The following is a 16,440-nucleotide window of genomic DNA, read 5'->3' as shown; positions in this document are numbered from 1 at the left end:
TTTTACCCACTTAAAAAGCTCCTTTCTTCTGTCTCAATTTTCCGCTTTATCTTTTCTTGCTCTTTCTCCAGGTGCTTTCTTTCTTAAACCTCCCGATGTTCCTCTCTGTCATTAGTCTTTATTTTTTCTGGCATGGAGATTGGTAACAATAGTACTAGTAGTGGGCTGGGTGCAGTGGCTCATGCCTGTAATCCCAGCACTTTGGAAAGCCAAGGCAGGAGGATCACTTGAGTTCAGGAGTTCGAGGCCAGCCTGGACAACACAGTGAGACCCCATTTCTACAAAAAATAAAAAATTAGCCTGGTGATTACCTGTGGTCCCAGCTACCTAGGAGGTTGAGGTGGGAGGATCATTTGAGCCCAGGTGGTCCAGGCTGGAGTGAGCCATGACCATGCCACTGGACTCCAGCCTGGGCAACAGAGTGAGATGCACTCTCAAAATAAATAAATAAATAAATAAATAAATAAATAAATAAATAAATAAATAAAACAGTAGCGATGCTGAGTCCTGGGTCAGGATCCTGGCTAGGCTAGCATTAGTAGGGAGGAGAGATGAGAGTGATTGTACAGCTTGGATGATTTATTGTTTTTGAGTTGCATTAATGGGGAGGAATCAAGGAAACAAATTATTTTATTCAGTTTAATATGCCTTCATAAAGGGCATCCTAATTTTACATGAAATGAGAGAGGGCATATCTCTCTGATCCTTTCCCAGTGGGCATATCAATGAAATAGAACCGTATAAACATTTGACAGACAGGGCTTTGTTACTACAGGGCCTGCTTGAGTTATAGGGCATTATGGTGGTTCCAATATCACTTATGCTGTAGCAGATGAAGATTGATTTCCTCTGATTGCGATGATATTGGTTTCCTTTGCTCTTATAACAAATTATCACAAATTAGTGGTTTAAAACAATACAAACTTATTAATTATAGTTCTGATAGCCAGAGGTCCTAAAATCAAGGTGTTGGCAGGGCTGTGTTCTTTCTCTAGGCTCTAGGGGAGAACTTGTTCCTCATCTTTTGCAACTTCCGGAAGTTGCTTATATTCCTTGATTTGTGACTCCCTTCCATCTTCTACACCAGTATTCACATCACTCTCACCTCTGCTTTTGTTGTTACATTGCCTCTCACTCTGAGACCCTGCCTCCCACTTAGAAAGGCCCTTGTGCTACACTGGGCCCACCCACATAACTGAAGAAAATCTCCCCACTTCCAGATCTTTAACTGAATCATATCTGCCAATCTGTTTCAGCATGCAAGGTAACACATTTACTGTTTTGGAGATTAGGACATGGACATCTTTGGGTGTCCATTATTCTTCCCACTGCATACCTGTCCTATAGCCAGCTGTTTGCATTTTACTATTAATACTATTGATATTAGGCAAATTGGAGTCAGCTAGACTATAGCATTTTTAGTACTATTTTTACTTTTTTGGACGCCTCCACATGGAAACCAAAATAACTATGCTTTGATGAATCTACAGAACAGCATGCGTTCAAACCCTCAGAGCTTTGTTGATCCACACGTTCTCTGTGCTTGATGCAGAGAATCTACCAGGTTTTGAAATCTTAGCGCTAATGGCTGGTACATTTCTGAGGTATTGTGCCCACCAAAGACATAAAGCAAATCTAATCCTCTGGATAAAGATCTCAAAGCCACAAAATTCCAACTCTATCTCTCTACTAAGATCTAACAGTGCTGAAGGCTTGCCAGAGTTGTTAATGTACCTTCTCATGGCCAATTTACACAAAGCATGCTATAAGAACATTGCATCATCCAAATTAAAAGTGTAACCTACTGTAGGCATCAGTCAAGACAGAAAATGGCTTTTCTACTGAAATTTTAAGAGTGGTATGTTGTCCAAAAGAGAAAGCTCTTTATTCTCATTGTCTCCATACTTCAGAGAAATTGATATGGAGAGTTTGAGAGGAAGAATGAGCAATGAGGCTGGTGAGATGGTAGGCTTTGCTGTGGGGGTTGAAAGATGTAAGATCTTTGTCCTAAGGACAACCAGAAGTATTGAAGGACTCTAAAAGATGAGGAGAGGAGGGCAAGGGAGAAGTCAGGGCCGGCTACTGGGTATTTTGGCTTGGGGAGACTGGATGGGTGGCAACTCCATTGGCTGAGATGGGAAACAGAAGAAGCAGAGTTTGGAGGTAAGCTGCAGGTTACATTGGAAATGAGAATGAGACATCCAAATGGAGATGACAAAGAGGCAACTAGCTATATGGATCTGAGGTTCAGGAGAGAGGTTTGGGCTTTTGATATAAATTTATGACTCATCAGTGTAAAGGGAACTCTACTGGAGAGAGTATACAGAGAAGAGAAGATGGAATAGACAGAGACCCAAGGAGCACCAACTTTCAGAGAAATGAAAGAGGAAAAGCCTGCAAAGGAGACAAAGGAATAGTTAGAGGTTACAGAAAGAGTTGGTACATTAAAATATTTGTACCCATTATTTGGGTCCTGTTATTGGAAACATGTTTAATCACAATTAAATGTGACTTGAAATTTATCTCTTTATTTTAAAATTTATTTAAAAATTTTGTTTATATTTAAAAGAGGAACAGTAAATCCTCACATCACAGGGTTATGAGGTTCAAATACAAAAAGTATTTGAAATTATTTTGGAAAGTATTATACCAGTGGTTCTCAAACTTTAGTAGTATATATCAAAATCATTTGGAGGGCTTGTTAAAACACAGATTGCTGGGTTTTTTTTATTATTATTTCAGTAGTGGTAGTAGCAGTTTCTGATTCAGATCTGTGGTAGGAACCTAGAATTTTAATGTTGTCCAAGTTCTCAGGTGATGCTGATGTTATTGGTCTAGGACCATCCTTTGAGAACCACTGTGTAATACAAATGAATTATGGTTTTGACTTCATAGCAAAATTCATTGAGTTTTCCTCCAATGTTAGTCTCTTTCCTCCTCTAATGCTGTTATTTCCTTACCTTGCTTCATACCTAGCAATATCCGTTTACACATGTGAAAGACCAATTTAGTGAAGTATTTTGTTGATTGTTTACAATAGTAAGCAACGACTTCAGGTCAGCTTAATTAAGGAGAATTGGAAAAATATATGGTATTTTTTTTTATAGGGAGATAAGAAGGAACTCTTTGGAATAAGAGGTGGGATTTCTGTTTTCCCCACAGTCAATTAGATGTCAAATGCTACTTGTTACCAACTTTCCAAAATCCCATTAGAGACCTTGTAATTTGATCCAGAGAGAACAGCATGAGAAGAGTCAGGTAAGAGGAAAAACTGACTTCATTCTTCATTCCTTTCCTAAATCCCGAGAAATGTGTATACCTCAAGACTCCCTTTTCCAATCCCGCAAAACAGGGAATCAGGAAAACACATTAGCACCCTAGTACAGACTAGGAATACAGAGCTGGGAGGAGCCTCAGTGCCGTCAAGACAAGGAAACTGGGGGAGGGGAAAGAAAACTTCCCCTCGTTGGACAATCTGCGGGCTGCAGTGGGAAGAGAAGGGAAGTGGGGAAATGTACCTCAGACGTCGGCCAGACACTTTGCCTCTGGGCATGTGGGAAAGTGAGGGAGGAGGGAAAAACGCTGCACCAGAGCGAGATAGCAAGAGCTCCTGCGGCTGCTTTTGAGTGAAGATCAGAAGAGATAGAGCGTTGCGCTTCACATCTTCCTCCCGGAGGCCATTTCTCCATTTTTAAGCGGGATAAAAAGGGGGCGCTGGGCTGAGTCAGTATAAGCCAAAGTCGCCGCCTCTTGAGCAGCCGACCCCGCTTCGGCCCCTGGCCCAGGCCAGAGAGGTGGCCTTCGGAGACGCTGAAGTTACTCCGCGCAGGGGGAGGGGTCGCCAGGCTCCTCTCCAATCACGGTGGCCGCTCCAGCTATTTGCATGCATTATGCTAATAACAGACCTCCTGCCCCGCTCCCACCCAAGCTTCCCGCCCCCCTGGGGGGTTCCCTGGGCCCGCCCGCGGGCTGGGCCAAGGTGAATACATTATGATAATAAGGCGGGCTTCTGCTTTGGCTTCGGAAGGGGGGCGCGCAGCAGCGGGAGCTGCAGGCCGGACGCCGGGCGCCGGGAGGGGGTCGGGGGAGGGACGTCGTGCTCGGAGCGCGCGCGCACTCACACACTCACACACACACTCACACGAGCATCCCGAAGGGTATTTAAGGATCGCGCACGCGGGGCTGCGGAGATCCTTCGGGCAGCCGCGACTTCGGCTTCGCGACTAGCATTGGTTCCTTGGGTTTATTTCGTTTTCCTCTCTCTTCTCCCCCTTACCCGCCCCTTTCGCGCTGCGCTGTAGCGTGCTCTCACAGCCTTTTTGCCTTGAACTGAATGCAGGTGGGAAACAGGTCGGCGTGCCGAAAGACACCGAGTAGGTAGAAATAAGGCAAACTCACAGAGGCGCAACAGGTCCGGTCTCCGTGGCCAGGGCGAGCCGCGGCCCCGCGCGGCGCCTCGGCCGCTGTCCCTCGGACCCTGAGCGGCCGCTGTCGGGGACCTCGGAAGAGGTGTCGGTCCTCTGGGAGTCGGAAGAGCTGTCTGGGTGGGTTTCGTCTTGCTTTTTACCCCACCGCCACCCAGTCCCCGGACGGAGGGTGCCTTTCACTTCCAGCTGGGAGGAGAGAAGAAAGCGGGGATGGTGCACGGCTGCGGGTCTGGACGCTGAGCAAGGCAGGGGTCCATATCCGCTCGTGGGCTTGACTCCACCAACTAGTTGTGCAGCCACAGGGGCTGAACTTTGGAGGAATCGACCTTTTTCTTTCCTTTTAGGATTATTTGAGGTGTAGAGGGTGGGAAGCGAAGCCGAGACGGCCGACCCCGCCACGATGCTGCTGAAGAAGCACGCAGGGAAAGGAGGGGTTCGGGAGCCCGGATCCCAGGACCCGAGCCCTGCCGAACAGCATTGTGCCCGGACCATGCCCCCGTGCGCCGTCCTGGCGGCCCTCCTGTCAGTGGTGGCCGTGGTGTCTTGCCTGTACCTGGGTGTGAAAACCAACGACCTCCAGGCGAGGATCGCCGCTCTCGAATCCGCCAAAGGGGCCCCTTCCATTCATCTGCTGCCTGATACCCTGGATCACCTCAAGGCTATGGTGCAAGAGAAAGTGGAGCGACTTCTGGCTCAGGTGTGAGAGGCTGGGGTATTTTGCACGTGGGTAACATCTTGTACAAGCGTGACTCAGTGTGCATGACTAGCCGGTACCCTTACTGTACGCATACTTGGTGTGGCTGTGTGTGTACGCGCGTGTGCATGTGTTGGCCAAGGATCTATGCTCACTGTAGCATATATTTATATGTGCACATCCCTTGATGTCCCCATCCCTATCTCTAATGTTCCCTCACTCTCTCTTAATGTTTGCGTGTTAAATACATAGGAAGGTCTAAAAGGGTTCGGAAAGGGCATTTTATCTCTTTTTAGTTGTCCTAAGTCAAACCCAATTGTGGAGAGAATATTTCTTGCAGAGATAGCATCTGTTAAACCTTTTACATGTTATAAGATGGTTAGGGTCATAGATGTTATTAATATACAAAAAAGGTAATCACTCTTAAATGTAAAATAATCTCATATATAATTTAAAATCAATAATTTCACACGTTGAATCTTTTCATACTAAAAGTTTAAACTTTTTTTTTTTTTTTAAAGTAGCTTTATTTTTGGTAAAGGATGCAGTGCCGGGGTATTTATGAATGCAGAGCCCTTGGAGTTGAGAGTTGAAAGGAATCTATGTTATTTTTAAGGGCACCTTTAGACTAGAGTAAGGGGGTTTTCTGGAACCTTACCCTAGCGGGGAGCCTATTTGGCAGTAGTTGCAGCCGAACATGATAAATAAAGCAGTTGACCTTCATGTATAAAATATTGGCTGTTATTGGTAAGCCACAGCTTACCTAGTACTGCAACATTTTAGTGCTAGGTTTTTACATTGACTGCATATGCTTGAGCTGAGGGAGAGGGTGGTGGTAGGGAAGAATGGAGAAAGACGTTATACAAGTCCAGCAATCTTGATATCCTATCAGTGGTCATTTTCTTTTTTTAGGACTTAGGCATGGTTACTTTCTTGACTAGAGTCCAAGTACATATGTAAATGTTAGTTATGCAGGTTATGAAATGCCAGTAAATCAGGGGTATGGCCAGAGTCCCTAAAGACTCCATCCCTCTACAGTGCTACTGATGATTGTTAATAACTCTTCTTTTCCTACAGAAATCCTATGAACATATGGCTAAAATAAGAATCGCAAGAGAAGCACCTTCAGAATGTAACTGCCCAGCAGGTAAAATGGGACTTATTTAACAAGGTTTCCTCCAGAGCAGAGCATTTTAAAACAAAGGTCCTGTGTCTGTCAAGTCTACCTGCAATAATAGTAAAGAAAGAATGCAGACCCAACTTGCTTTAATAAAATCAACATGTCTCATTCAAAAGGATGGCAAATAAAGCCCCAAATATTATTTTAAGCAGCATACCAAGGCCTGTTATGGGAAAGCAAAGGAGATAGAGATAATCACCAAAGAAAATATAGGCAAGGTGATGTACAAAGACAAACTTCTTAGATTCACAGATTGAAAAATATTCTTCAATTAAATTGTCTTAATGTCTACAGTGAAAAGGACTGTAGAACTGTTAGATTCTGCATTCCTGGCTCTCTGATGTTGTGTTAGTGCAGGGTTTTTTTTTTGTTTTGGTTTATTCCCTTTGGCATACGATTATGTTAGTAAACCACCTTCACTTCCTGTCCTGCTGTTTCTATTCTATTAAAAAGATTCCATCTCCTATCCTATAGCTAGAGATCATGACTGAAAGAAAATGAGTTCTTTATCTTGAGCGTCCCATTACAAACTCTTGCATTCTCAATGACTTTTGAAGAACAGGCTCTTATATTTTTACCTTTTTTTTCCTGTGTAGCTTCAGGGAACTATATTAAAGGCAGCATATTAGTAGAAGGACAGAGAAGAAGGACATCATGAATAAGACCCCCTGGGTAATTATTAAATCTTCCTTCATGGACCTTTGAGGCCTTGGTAGTTATCTTAGACCTAACAATTTAGAAGCCCTTGGAATATGGCCATTGGAAACATCTAGTGGATTCAACTCATGTAAGTCATGAAAAACTCCCATGAGTTGAGATGTTTATTTCAGATAAATATTGTTAATACATTTATGAACATGATAGTTTCTTTTATCATCACTCATGGAAAGTGAGTCTCTTAAAATTTCTTTAGTATTAAGCAACATGATACTTAGGTGCTTATTTATGAAAAGGCAAGTTCTTGTATTTTTTCATATTCTGAAATGTTTTCCCCCTCATGATAACTTGTTTTGGCACAACTACACAAGGCACCACATTTAGAAATTTTAAATGTCAACTCCAGGTGGTACATTATACAAATTTTACTATTTATATTCTGTCAAATTTTTGAACGTAATAGAGCTATATTTTTAAAATGAAGCCCTTTTGATCAAGAAGACGTATACGTTAGGTACCAGAAAAACAAAGAGTTAACCTTTGACAGTGTAGGTCTCATTCTTAGTTGTTTTATGTTGGAAAATATCTCAGAAGTCAGATATTCAAGGAAGGCACTTTTCTAGTGCGGGAATTAACTCACAACCACCTCATCAGCCTGTAGGGATTATTTAAATTCCCAGGACAGTTGGTACAGGACTTCACTGATCATACCACTTAGAGTCCAGAATTTTTTTGTATACAATATTCTTACTAGCTCTGTGAAAAATAGCTAGTGCTTAATTAATAGAATTCTTAATAAACTTAGTAAAAATAGAAAAGTGACAAGCACATTGAGTTCTATTTTTTGAGAAGATATAATTGTTTCATGATGTTTAATGTAGGCTAGCTACTGAAGTCTAACTTGCAATCTAAAAGAAATCTATTACATTTAAAATTTACTGTATATTATCTTAGATTATTTTGGACCATTTTTCATCTTAGCATGTGAACGTAGTAATAAATGGAGATTTCCTAGGCTTTTTTGTTGGCTCCCACTAATAGCTGCTTTACCTCTTGCCACCGCTAGAGCTCCACATTACATCAGTTTTTACCTGGCAACTTCCAAGGTAAACATTTGAAGGTGTGCCTTCTAATATGCAGAATCAAGCAGGTTTCTTGCTGACAAACTGCTATTATGGAAACACTCCCTTTCGCTTGAGGAATAATCAGACATCATCAAAATAAGGACATTATGTTGAAAATAATATCCTGGGGAAAACTATTTATTTCGAATATGGTCAATGAGGAATTGTCTTAGGGAATGAATGGGCTGACCAAGAGGATTAGAAAAGAGATTCAGCACTTCCACCTGGTTTGGCTCTAACCCTGGTTTGCAGTGACTAAGAGGTGTCACCTAGACATCTGTTTGTAGGGCAGAGTGAGACAAGTCTGTGACCTCAGCTCAGTTCCTGTGGACAGATGCCCACCCCTTGAAGTTGACACTCTTGTTGACAGTTTTAGTCACAGAGCCAAGGACTGATAGCAAAGAAGCAATGATGTGTTGTTTGTTTTCACTCTAATTTCTTCTGATAGAACTCAGTCCCAGTGAGGTATATTCAGGTAGGCTCAAAGGTAATCATAGAATTTATAGATATATTTTTACGTACAAAAAGGAACCTCTGTGAGAGAGAGATGAAAAAGACAATTTTTAAAAAATGGCTTTTAATGGCAGGGGATGTACTCTCTAATTTAATTTTCACAATGACCCTGACTTAAGTATTAGTAGTCTCATTTTACAGAGGAGGAAACTGAGACTCAGAGAAGATGATTAACTTAACATAGTAAAGGCAAGGTCAGGATTCATGCCCACATCTGATAGAATTAAAAGCCCAGTCTACCAAGGAATAGAGAATAAGTATAGGTTTTGGACCTGGATAATTCCGGATTGGAATCCTGGATCTAGTACTAAATAACTGTGTGACATTGGTCAAACTAATGAACTTCCCTGTGTTCTAATTTCCTCATCTGCAAAAAAAAAAAAAAAAAAAAAGAAAAAAAGACTAATAATACCTTCCTTAGGGTAATAGTTTACCTAAATAGTCTGGTATATTAGTGGCTATCCATTAGACAATAGCAATTACTATTCTTTTTAGTATATTATATGCTACTTAGCTCTGCTGTGATCTACAGAAACACATGAACTAGGTGGGAAAACGGAGACCTGGAGATGTTGTATAATTTGCTAAAACCCAGTGGCTAATTAATGGCAGGTTTGGACTAGAACACTGTACTTAATTAAACAAATATATCTGTAGATTATTCGTGCAGATAATCATACTAGTCAGTATTTCTTGGTGCTATATAAATAAAGATTGGTTCTTTTTTGGTATTTATATAAGTCTCCTAAATTATTCTTACAAAAATTGCAGGGAAAACTTTTGACCTTTTAGGTAAACCATGATTGAAGTGGATAGGACCTGGGCTTAAAAGACCATGGGGATATTAAAGAATATCTTTACAGTTTTAATACCAGATGTTTACAAAAAGAACTAGCTTAATTATGTGACTCCTTTTCAATTTTTAATAGCCTATTGCAGTAAAATTTATAATATTTACCTATTTTAAGATTTTTAAAACAGATTAATAGAGTTGGGAAGCCATCACCACAATCCAGTTTTAGATCATCTTGTCACCCTGGGAAACTTGCATTTATTTCTTTCGTGCAGTCAGAAAAGCTCTATTTTAAAAAATGTTTGGTTTAAAGAAACCCAAAATGATAATTTTAAAAATAATAATTTTAAAATTTCCATATAAATTGAAGCTGTGTTTAGCAGAATATTTGATTTAGCAGTAGCCGAACCAGAGAAATTCAGCTGGCATCTGTGGCTTGGCCTCTGTAAAATTCAACTCTAATTGGAAAGAATAAGTTGGCTCTTTGCTATGGCTGTAGAATTTAGTTTTGGGTTCTGTTCTTGGAGTCCTACATAAAATATGCATAAATCAGGCATATCTATGAGAAGGTTTTTATGTTTCAACTGATAAAGAACATTGGGAACCAGGCAGCCAACCAAAAGATGTGTAGATTACAAAGAGTTCTGTATCTTACTCATCAGTAGTGTTGCCTGCCCAGGATATTAGGTATAAGAACCTCTGTGGTGTAATGAACAAAGAATGTGGATGCGGAATAAAGAATCCAAAGTTCTAATCCTGGCTTTGTCATTAACTTGTTATGCAATTTTGGGAAGTCATTTCCAAGAACACCTCTTAGAGTTTCTATTTTCGTATCTCCAAAATAGGAGTGCTGGACAAGAATGATTTTGAAGGGCATTTGTCAGTTCTTCAGGTTAAATGAAAAGGCTGCTGTATGCCAAATACTGTACTAGACATTGGGAAAATGTTGATGTACAAGGCAGACTTGGTATCTTCCCTCAAGAAGCTTACATTTTGATGAGGATGACAGACAATTCTTTAAAAATGACGTGAATGTACAGGTATGACAAGTGCAACCAAGAAAAAGTATAGTGTGCTTTGGGGCAGATGACTAAAATCTCTTCCATTTTTGTAAACCCAAAGATTTTATTTTTCTTTTCTCTGGGGAAAATAAAGAAAAAAGTATAATTCTTTTCTAGAAGTTCACAATAGAGAAAATCTGGTTTCCGATGAAAATAAAAGCTCTAGCAATGGATAAAAAGCTGATTTGCCTTTTAGCTCTCCAAGAATTTATGAACAGATAGAGGTACACTGATACCTGGTATACTTACCCCATGTGAAACAAAAAAAGGCACTTTTAATATATAAAGGGTTGTTGTAGACAGGAGGATGATGGCTTATTCTTCTACTTTTCTCTTGAAAGTAGGGAGAGTTAGGTTGAATAAGGAGAGAAACTTCATGTCTGGCTTACTGAACAGTACCACTGGACCTGGCTCCTGTACATTCATGATAATCATTCAGTGTAACACAGCTAGTCATTTGCTTGGAGAGTTTAACTAGAGATAAAAAAGATACACTAGGTAACTTCTGAGGTCTCTGTATACGTTCCAAGTCCATGAAAATGATGGTGTACAAAATAAGAATACATGTAGGCAAGCAATTCACACAGGCAAGCAAGGTTCATAAATGCAAATGATATTGCCCCTGGTGACTGACCTCGTTGCCTGTGTTCTCAGTTTTGGGTGGAAATAAATGTTAACTATAGCTTGATGCTTGTGTACTCTTTCCCATTGTATAAGAAGAACCTTTAAATTACCTTTCTAACATAAATTTACTTTCTCACATAAAACTTGTGTTTCCTACTATACATGGTTTTTCACTTATGCTGTATGTTTTTATCCTAACACTCTGCACAATCTATGGAAAGAGTGCATCAAGTAAGGGGATAATAATGTGTAGATTTTCAATTATGTAAGGTAAAGAATAGTCAGAAACAGTTTGCAGAAAGAAATCAAATTAAAATGCTATAAATTTTATTTAAATGAGAATAGCAGGCATTCCTCTCTTCTTATAAGGCCAAACAATACAATGTGACATCCGAGTGCCTTCAAGCATCCATGTTAAATTGTTTCAGTCCTAATGAGTACAACAGTTTGGGTCTAACACTTTTAGTTGGTCCAGGAGTGACAGCTGTTAAAAATGCCCAGTCACCCAAAGGGCCAATGACAAATTGCCTCTTGAAGCAATGTTCTTGTTTCTTAGCTTCTCTTGCTTCTCTTGTCTCCAAGTTATTAAAAAGCTAATTCTTAAACTACCCTTTTCTCTTTCTTCCCTTAATAATTATATTTTTTCATGAGCTGGGAATTACTTAAAAGAAGGATACAAATTCTGTATAGAGTTTAATTCATTCTAGCTCGTTCAAATTATGTGTAGACATAAGAAGCCTCTCAGGGCCATAATATCCTACTGTGCTTCTGATTGCTTTGTAATTGTGCAAAATCATCTACATGATGTTAATGAAAATAGTATCTGAAGGTCAGGCTTAGGTCTAGGGATGGAGAAGGGGCATCCTCTTATCAACGGGATTAGGTAAATGGAGAGATGATGGGGAAATATGTCAGAATCAGGACTGCTTTGCAGCCCGTGGGGGCATTTCCTGTTTCAGGGAACCTCACAAGACATTTATCCAAATAACATCAATTTATGTTATCCTGAGTGGAAACCGTCCAGAACCTATCATGAAAAAGGTTTTTATTTCATACTGTCGCTTTATAAACAATTACTTGGTGGTTTGAAGGAAGCTGAGAATGTGAAAACAATGTATGAGTCAATCTGGGCTGCGGCTATAGCCTAGTGTGCAATGGTTAAATATAGATGCATCCCCAGCCTCCCTGGTTTGCCAGTATGGGTGAAGTTCCATGTGGTGGTTTAACGCACCATGATATTTAGCACTTTTTCCCTGGTTTGTGTTAAAAATTATTGTAGTATGCCCGCATACTCAATTCTTAGACATGGATAGTTACTGCTTCATTTGGGATTTATTCAGAAATCTTGCAATTAAGAAATATTATTTTAAAATTGACTGTTTTAAAAAAGTAAGTATAGAAGAGTGAGAAGCAGAAGTAAGTGGAAATCACTTACAAATTAAAATTGAGCACTTTTCATTGGCATCATATATTCCTCCAAATGACTATTCTGTGAGTCATTTAAACGAAAGGAGCCCTTGAGGAAAGGGCACCAGATGGCAGGCATCTCCCCTTTGTGACCACTAGGAGGAGGAACTGAGCTGAATAGCAGCACTTCCTCTCTTCTACCTCCTTCCCAGTTAAACCCCTAGTTGACTTCTATCTTTTGACTTCTGTTTGCAATGAAAAAGATTCGTGGAAGAAGCAAGGAATTTCTTCCACCTATATTTGAAAATTCTAGTGTCCTATCAGCTTTAAGATATTTAAAAGAATCTAGTAAATTTCACATTTATATTAGTCAAATCGTTCATTTAGTAGATAAATTCACAGATACGAAGTTTAAGCTAGTGTCCCAGTAGATAGAATAAATGAACTAAATGTAATTGAACTTACCTGTTGAGGATTTTGTACTTACATTTTGGAATTTCTCAAAATCCAGAATCATTTGGAATCACTGTCATGCTTTTGACATAATGTCATCTGGAGTCTTCATTTCAACGTTAAGTTGCCACATAATATGAGAGTTGAAACACATTTTTTATTTTTCTTCATATTGTGTTCTTTAGTCTTGTTGCTAAATTCATCTTTTTGCTATAAAGGTATGTTTAGTAGATGTAGACCTTATTTGTCATGAATGCCAAGACTGTGTCTGTTCATTTGGATGTTAATCTTTTAGATTTTAGGAGCTCTAGTTTCCTGGTTTATGTACACAGTGTTTTTATTCTTGTATTTGAAATGTGGTCAGCACATTTTAAAACACAATTTTTGCATTTAGGCTAAGTGGCTGAGCAAATTGTATGAATTGTAGGCAGCTCTAGTTTGTACATTATGGTAATATTGAGAGTCAGAATCTGTGTAACTAAAAGTAGCTGGTCAGGGAAGGGGTAAAGTCTATTTTTTCCCTTCTTTACCAAAGAGTTCATGTGTAAGGAGAGTAAAAGAGGGGAGGAAAAAGCCGCCTTTATCCCCTTATCTCTCAGAATCATATTTCTTTATCATCATACTTAGAAAGCTTGATATTTTAGAGTTGTTATTGTTATATAATTCTGGGCAATAGTTAGGGAGCCAGAGGAATTCTCTGTTATAGCTTTGTATTATACCTCCATTTTTGATCTTTAAGATGCTACAGTGGAATATGTCAGGAAAATTGATCAATTTCTTACTCAGCTTTCTGATGTCTTAGGTCAATGCTGGGAGCTGTCAAAGGTTAAGTTGTTCGTATTACCCTTCCAGAAATTATGAAATCCCAATTTGTCATCTCAGGGACTCCAGATTCCACCCAACATTTTAAGATAATATATGATATGATCATAAGATGAAAGTGATTTCCACAAACCACATTCAAAAACCAATGCTTTTACTTTAAAGTCATGCCAGAAATGCTGGCCAGTTCTAGGGCTCCTAAGTGAACTTTCGAACGCTAAAAATCATTTTTTACTGAAAGAATTAGGGCACAAGGTCAGAGCAGATGATGTTCAAATGGAAAAATGCTTCTTAAATAACTGCTTTTCTCAGGATGGTTATCAACTTGATTGGGAATCAAGTGGGTTAAGTGGGTCAAGGATCAAGTGACTTTTGTGGGCAGATCCTGACACACGCTAACTGGTAAGTGGTCTCATGGTATAATTCTGTTCTACTACCAATGTCACTTATGGGCTCTCCAAACCCCTACAGATATACTTACAGTCTCTTCCCAGGTAAGCGGTCTCATGGTACAGCTGTATTACCAATCTCACTTGTGAGCTCCTTGGCAGGGGCTCTGGTTTGTATCTGTGTATCTCTAGGGCTCATCGTACAGCTCTCTATAGAAAGTTCTCTATAAAACAGCAAGATGTTTATGATGAAGATCTGAAAATGTAGGTTGAGGCTTTTAATATAGTGCATCTCTTTCCATGCATTACTATTCTCATCCCCATACCTTTTAAACATTTTCTCTGAGAACTTTGTGAGCCATAACATATTAAAACTAATACAAATCTCGGAGATTAATTAGTACAGGGATTTTATAACATTTCTTTAAAAGGCTGAACCTTTTTTAAAAATGAAATTATGTGAGAAACCCCATCATATGAAATTGGACACAATGTTAGCTACACTGATTGACCTCAGAGACTAGAGCGGGCAGAAGCCAATAGCCTCCATGCTCTTTCTTTCTGCTGTCCACCTCTCTCACCAATGCTGGCCCCTGAGGCATTTCCAAAGAACCTTAGGACTCCATAGGACACTATTAGAAAATTATTGAAAGTCCAAGTCCCTGAGGACTTACACTTGTCAACACAGAAGTGATCTTTGAAATACTGTACTGGAGGCATGACTAGAAATGATGGTAGTAAAATTATTTATTCAAATTAAAGTCTAAAAATGACTATTGATGTAATATCATCTCTTTAATGGGTCGGAGTATTCTAGCAAGGAAGCTGATGTAATAATAGTGTCACAGGAAAGCTGGGTAAATGCACTGTGTAACTGAGCATGGTACTGTTCATTAGAAAAATCTACATCTCACCTCATCCTTTTTCTTAAAATTACTTATTTTTTAAGACTTCAAGTCACAATATTGTTCTTGTTCGTTTAATGACAATTTTCTGTGTTTCTTCGAATTTCTTCCCTTATGTTTTTACTTATTTTTTAATTCTAGATATTCATATGGAGGTTTATTACCGAGTTACAGCAATTCATTCTTTTAAAATGTATTGACTTAAATCACTTGATTTTTTGACGAATAGTTAATATTTAGTCCACAAGGTAGTGTATGAAAAATAACTCTCCCCTAAATTATGTCATTTATAGAAAATATACGTTATAAGACTTCTAAGATCTTCTAAAGATACTTCTAAGATCTCTGAGACTTTCTTACTTGATTTGATTTTTGGTTGTGTATAAAAATGATGATGTTTGTATACTGAAATTTAGATTGATGGCACAATGAGAATACATGAATTGCACATAAGTAGTAATAGGAAAAAATCTCTAGGAATTAACAGGATTTTAGCCAATAGTGAGTGAGATATACAATACATTTCACATAGAAAGTATAAATCTGGCTATAATCATACTGTAATAAGTACTGCAAAAGAAAATTTGAAAGACAATACTCTGCCTCGCATTGAAATGAATGCCTACTGTCATCAGCAGCATTATTTACTGTATGAGTAGCTAGCTGTGGACAGTTGTTTGGCTAAGTGAAGCACCTTCGTCACTTGTCTAGTAGGACACAGAATGACACAGCAGTTCTACAAGTTACCAAGTGTTGGTGAGCAATTTATTTTCTCTTTAATACACAGTCTCAAACTATGGACTTCAAGGAAGACCGAAAGAGAAAATGACTTCCTTTTTAACTGGTTACTTTGTCTTCTGCAAAAAGACTATCAGTAAAGCAACAAAGGTAGGAAGGTTGAACAAGTAAGAAAGGCTGGAAAGACCATATAGGCCAAGCTTGTCCAACCCATGTCACTGCAGGCTGCATGTGGCCCAGGATGGCTTTGAATGTAGTCCAACACAAATTCGTAAACTTTCTTAAAACATTATGAGTCTTTTTGCAATTTTTTTTTCTCATTGGCTATCATTAATGTCAATGTGTGGTCCAAGACAATTCTTCTTCCAATGTGGCCCAGGGAAGCCAAAAGATTGGACGCCCCGATACATGCCAACCAAAGCTATTATAAACTACAAAAAAAGAGATTTAACTAAAAAAACTGTATTTCCTTAATTTCCTTCCCAACCCCTGTAGATATACTGACAGTTTCCCAGGAATTTAAGCAGCAAGTCTGACAAGTGTGACTTAGTACTACCATACATGTTAAGCATCTGGAAGTTTTTAATTTGAAAAACCCCAAACCTCTAGCATTGAGAAATTACATCCATAAAGAGACTAGGACTTTTATGTTC

The 16,440-nt window shown here is 39.1% G+C and overlaps 1 protein-coding gene across 1 annotated transcript in view; it reads left to right on the top strand.

The window, feature by feature from the left end:
• Positions 1–4,044: 4,044 nt before the first annotated feature.
• Positions 4,045–16,440, top strand: part of COL25A1 (collagen type XXV alpha 1 chain) — a 511,707-nt gene continuing 499,311 nt past the window's right edge. Inside the window, exons 1-2 of the mRNA XM_063663967.1 lie at positions 4,045–5,124; positions 6,199–6,268. Coding sequence (XP_063520037.1) covers positions 4,828–5,124; positions 6,199–6,268 — 367 coding nt within the window. The 5' untranslated portion in view covers positions 4,045–4,827. The remainder of the gene's footprint in view (positions 5,125–6,198; positions 6,269–16,440) is intronic.

This window comes from Pongo pygmaeus, chromosome 3, assembly GCF_028885625.2.
Source record: "Pongo pygmaeus isolate AG05252 chromosome 3, NHGRI_mPonPyg2-v2.0_pri, whole genome shotgun sequence".
NCBI classification, from domain to species: Eukaryota; Metazoa; Chordata; class Mammalia; order Primates; family Hominidae; genus Pongo; species Pongo pygmaeus.
This window is presented reverse-complemented; position numbering and strand designations above follow the sequence as displayed.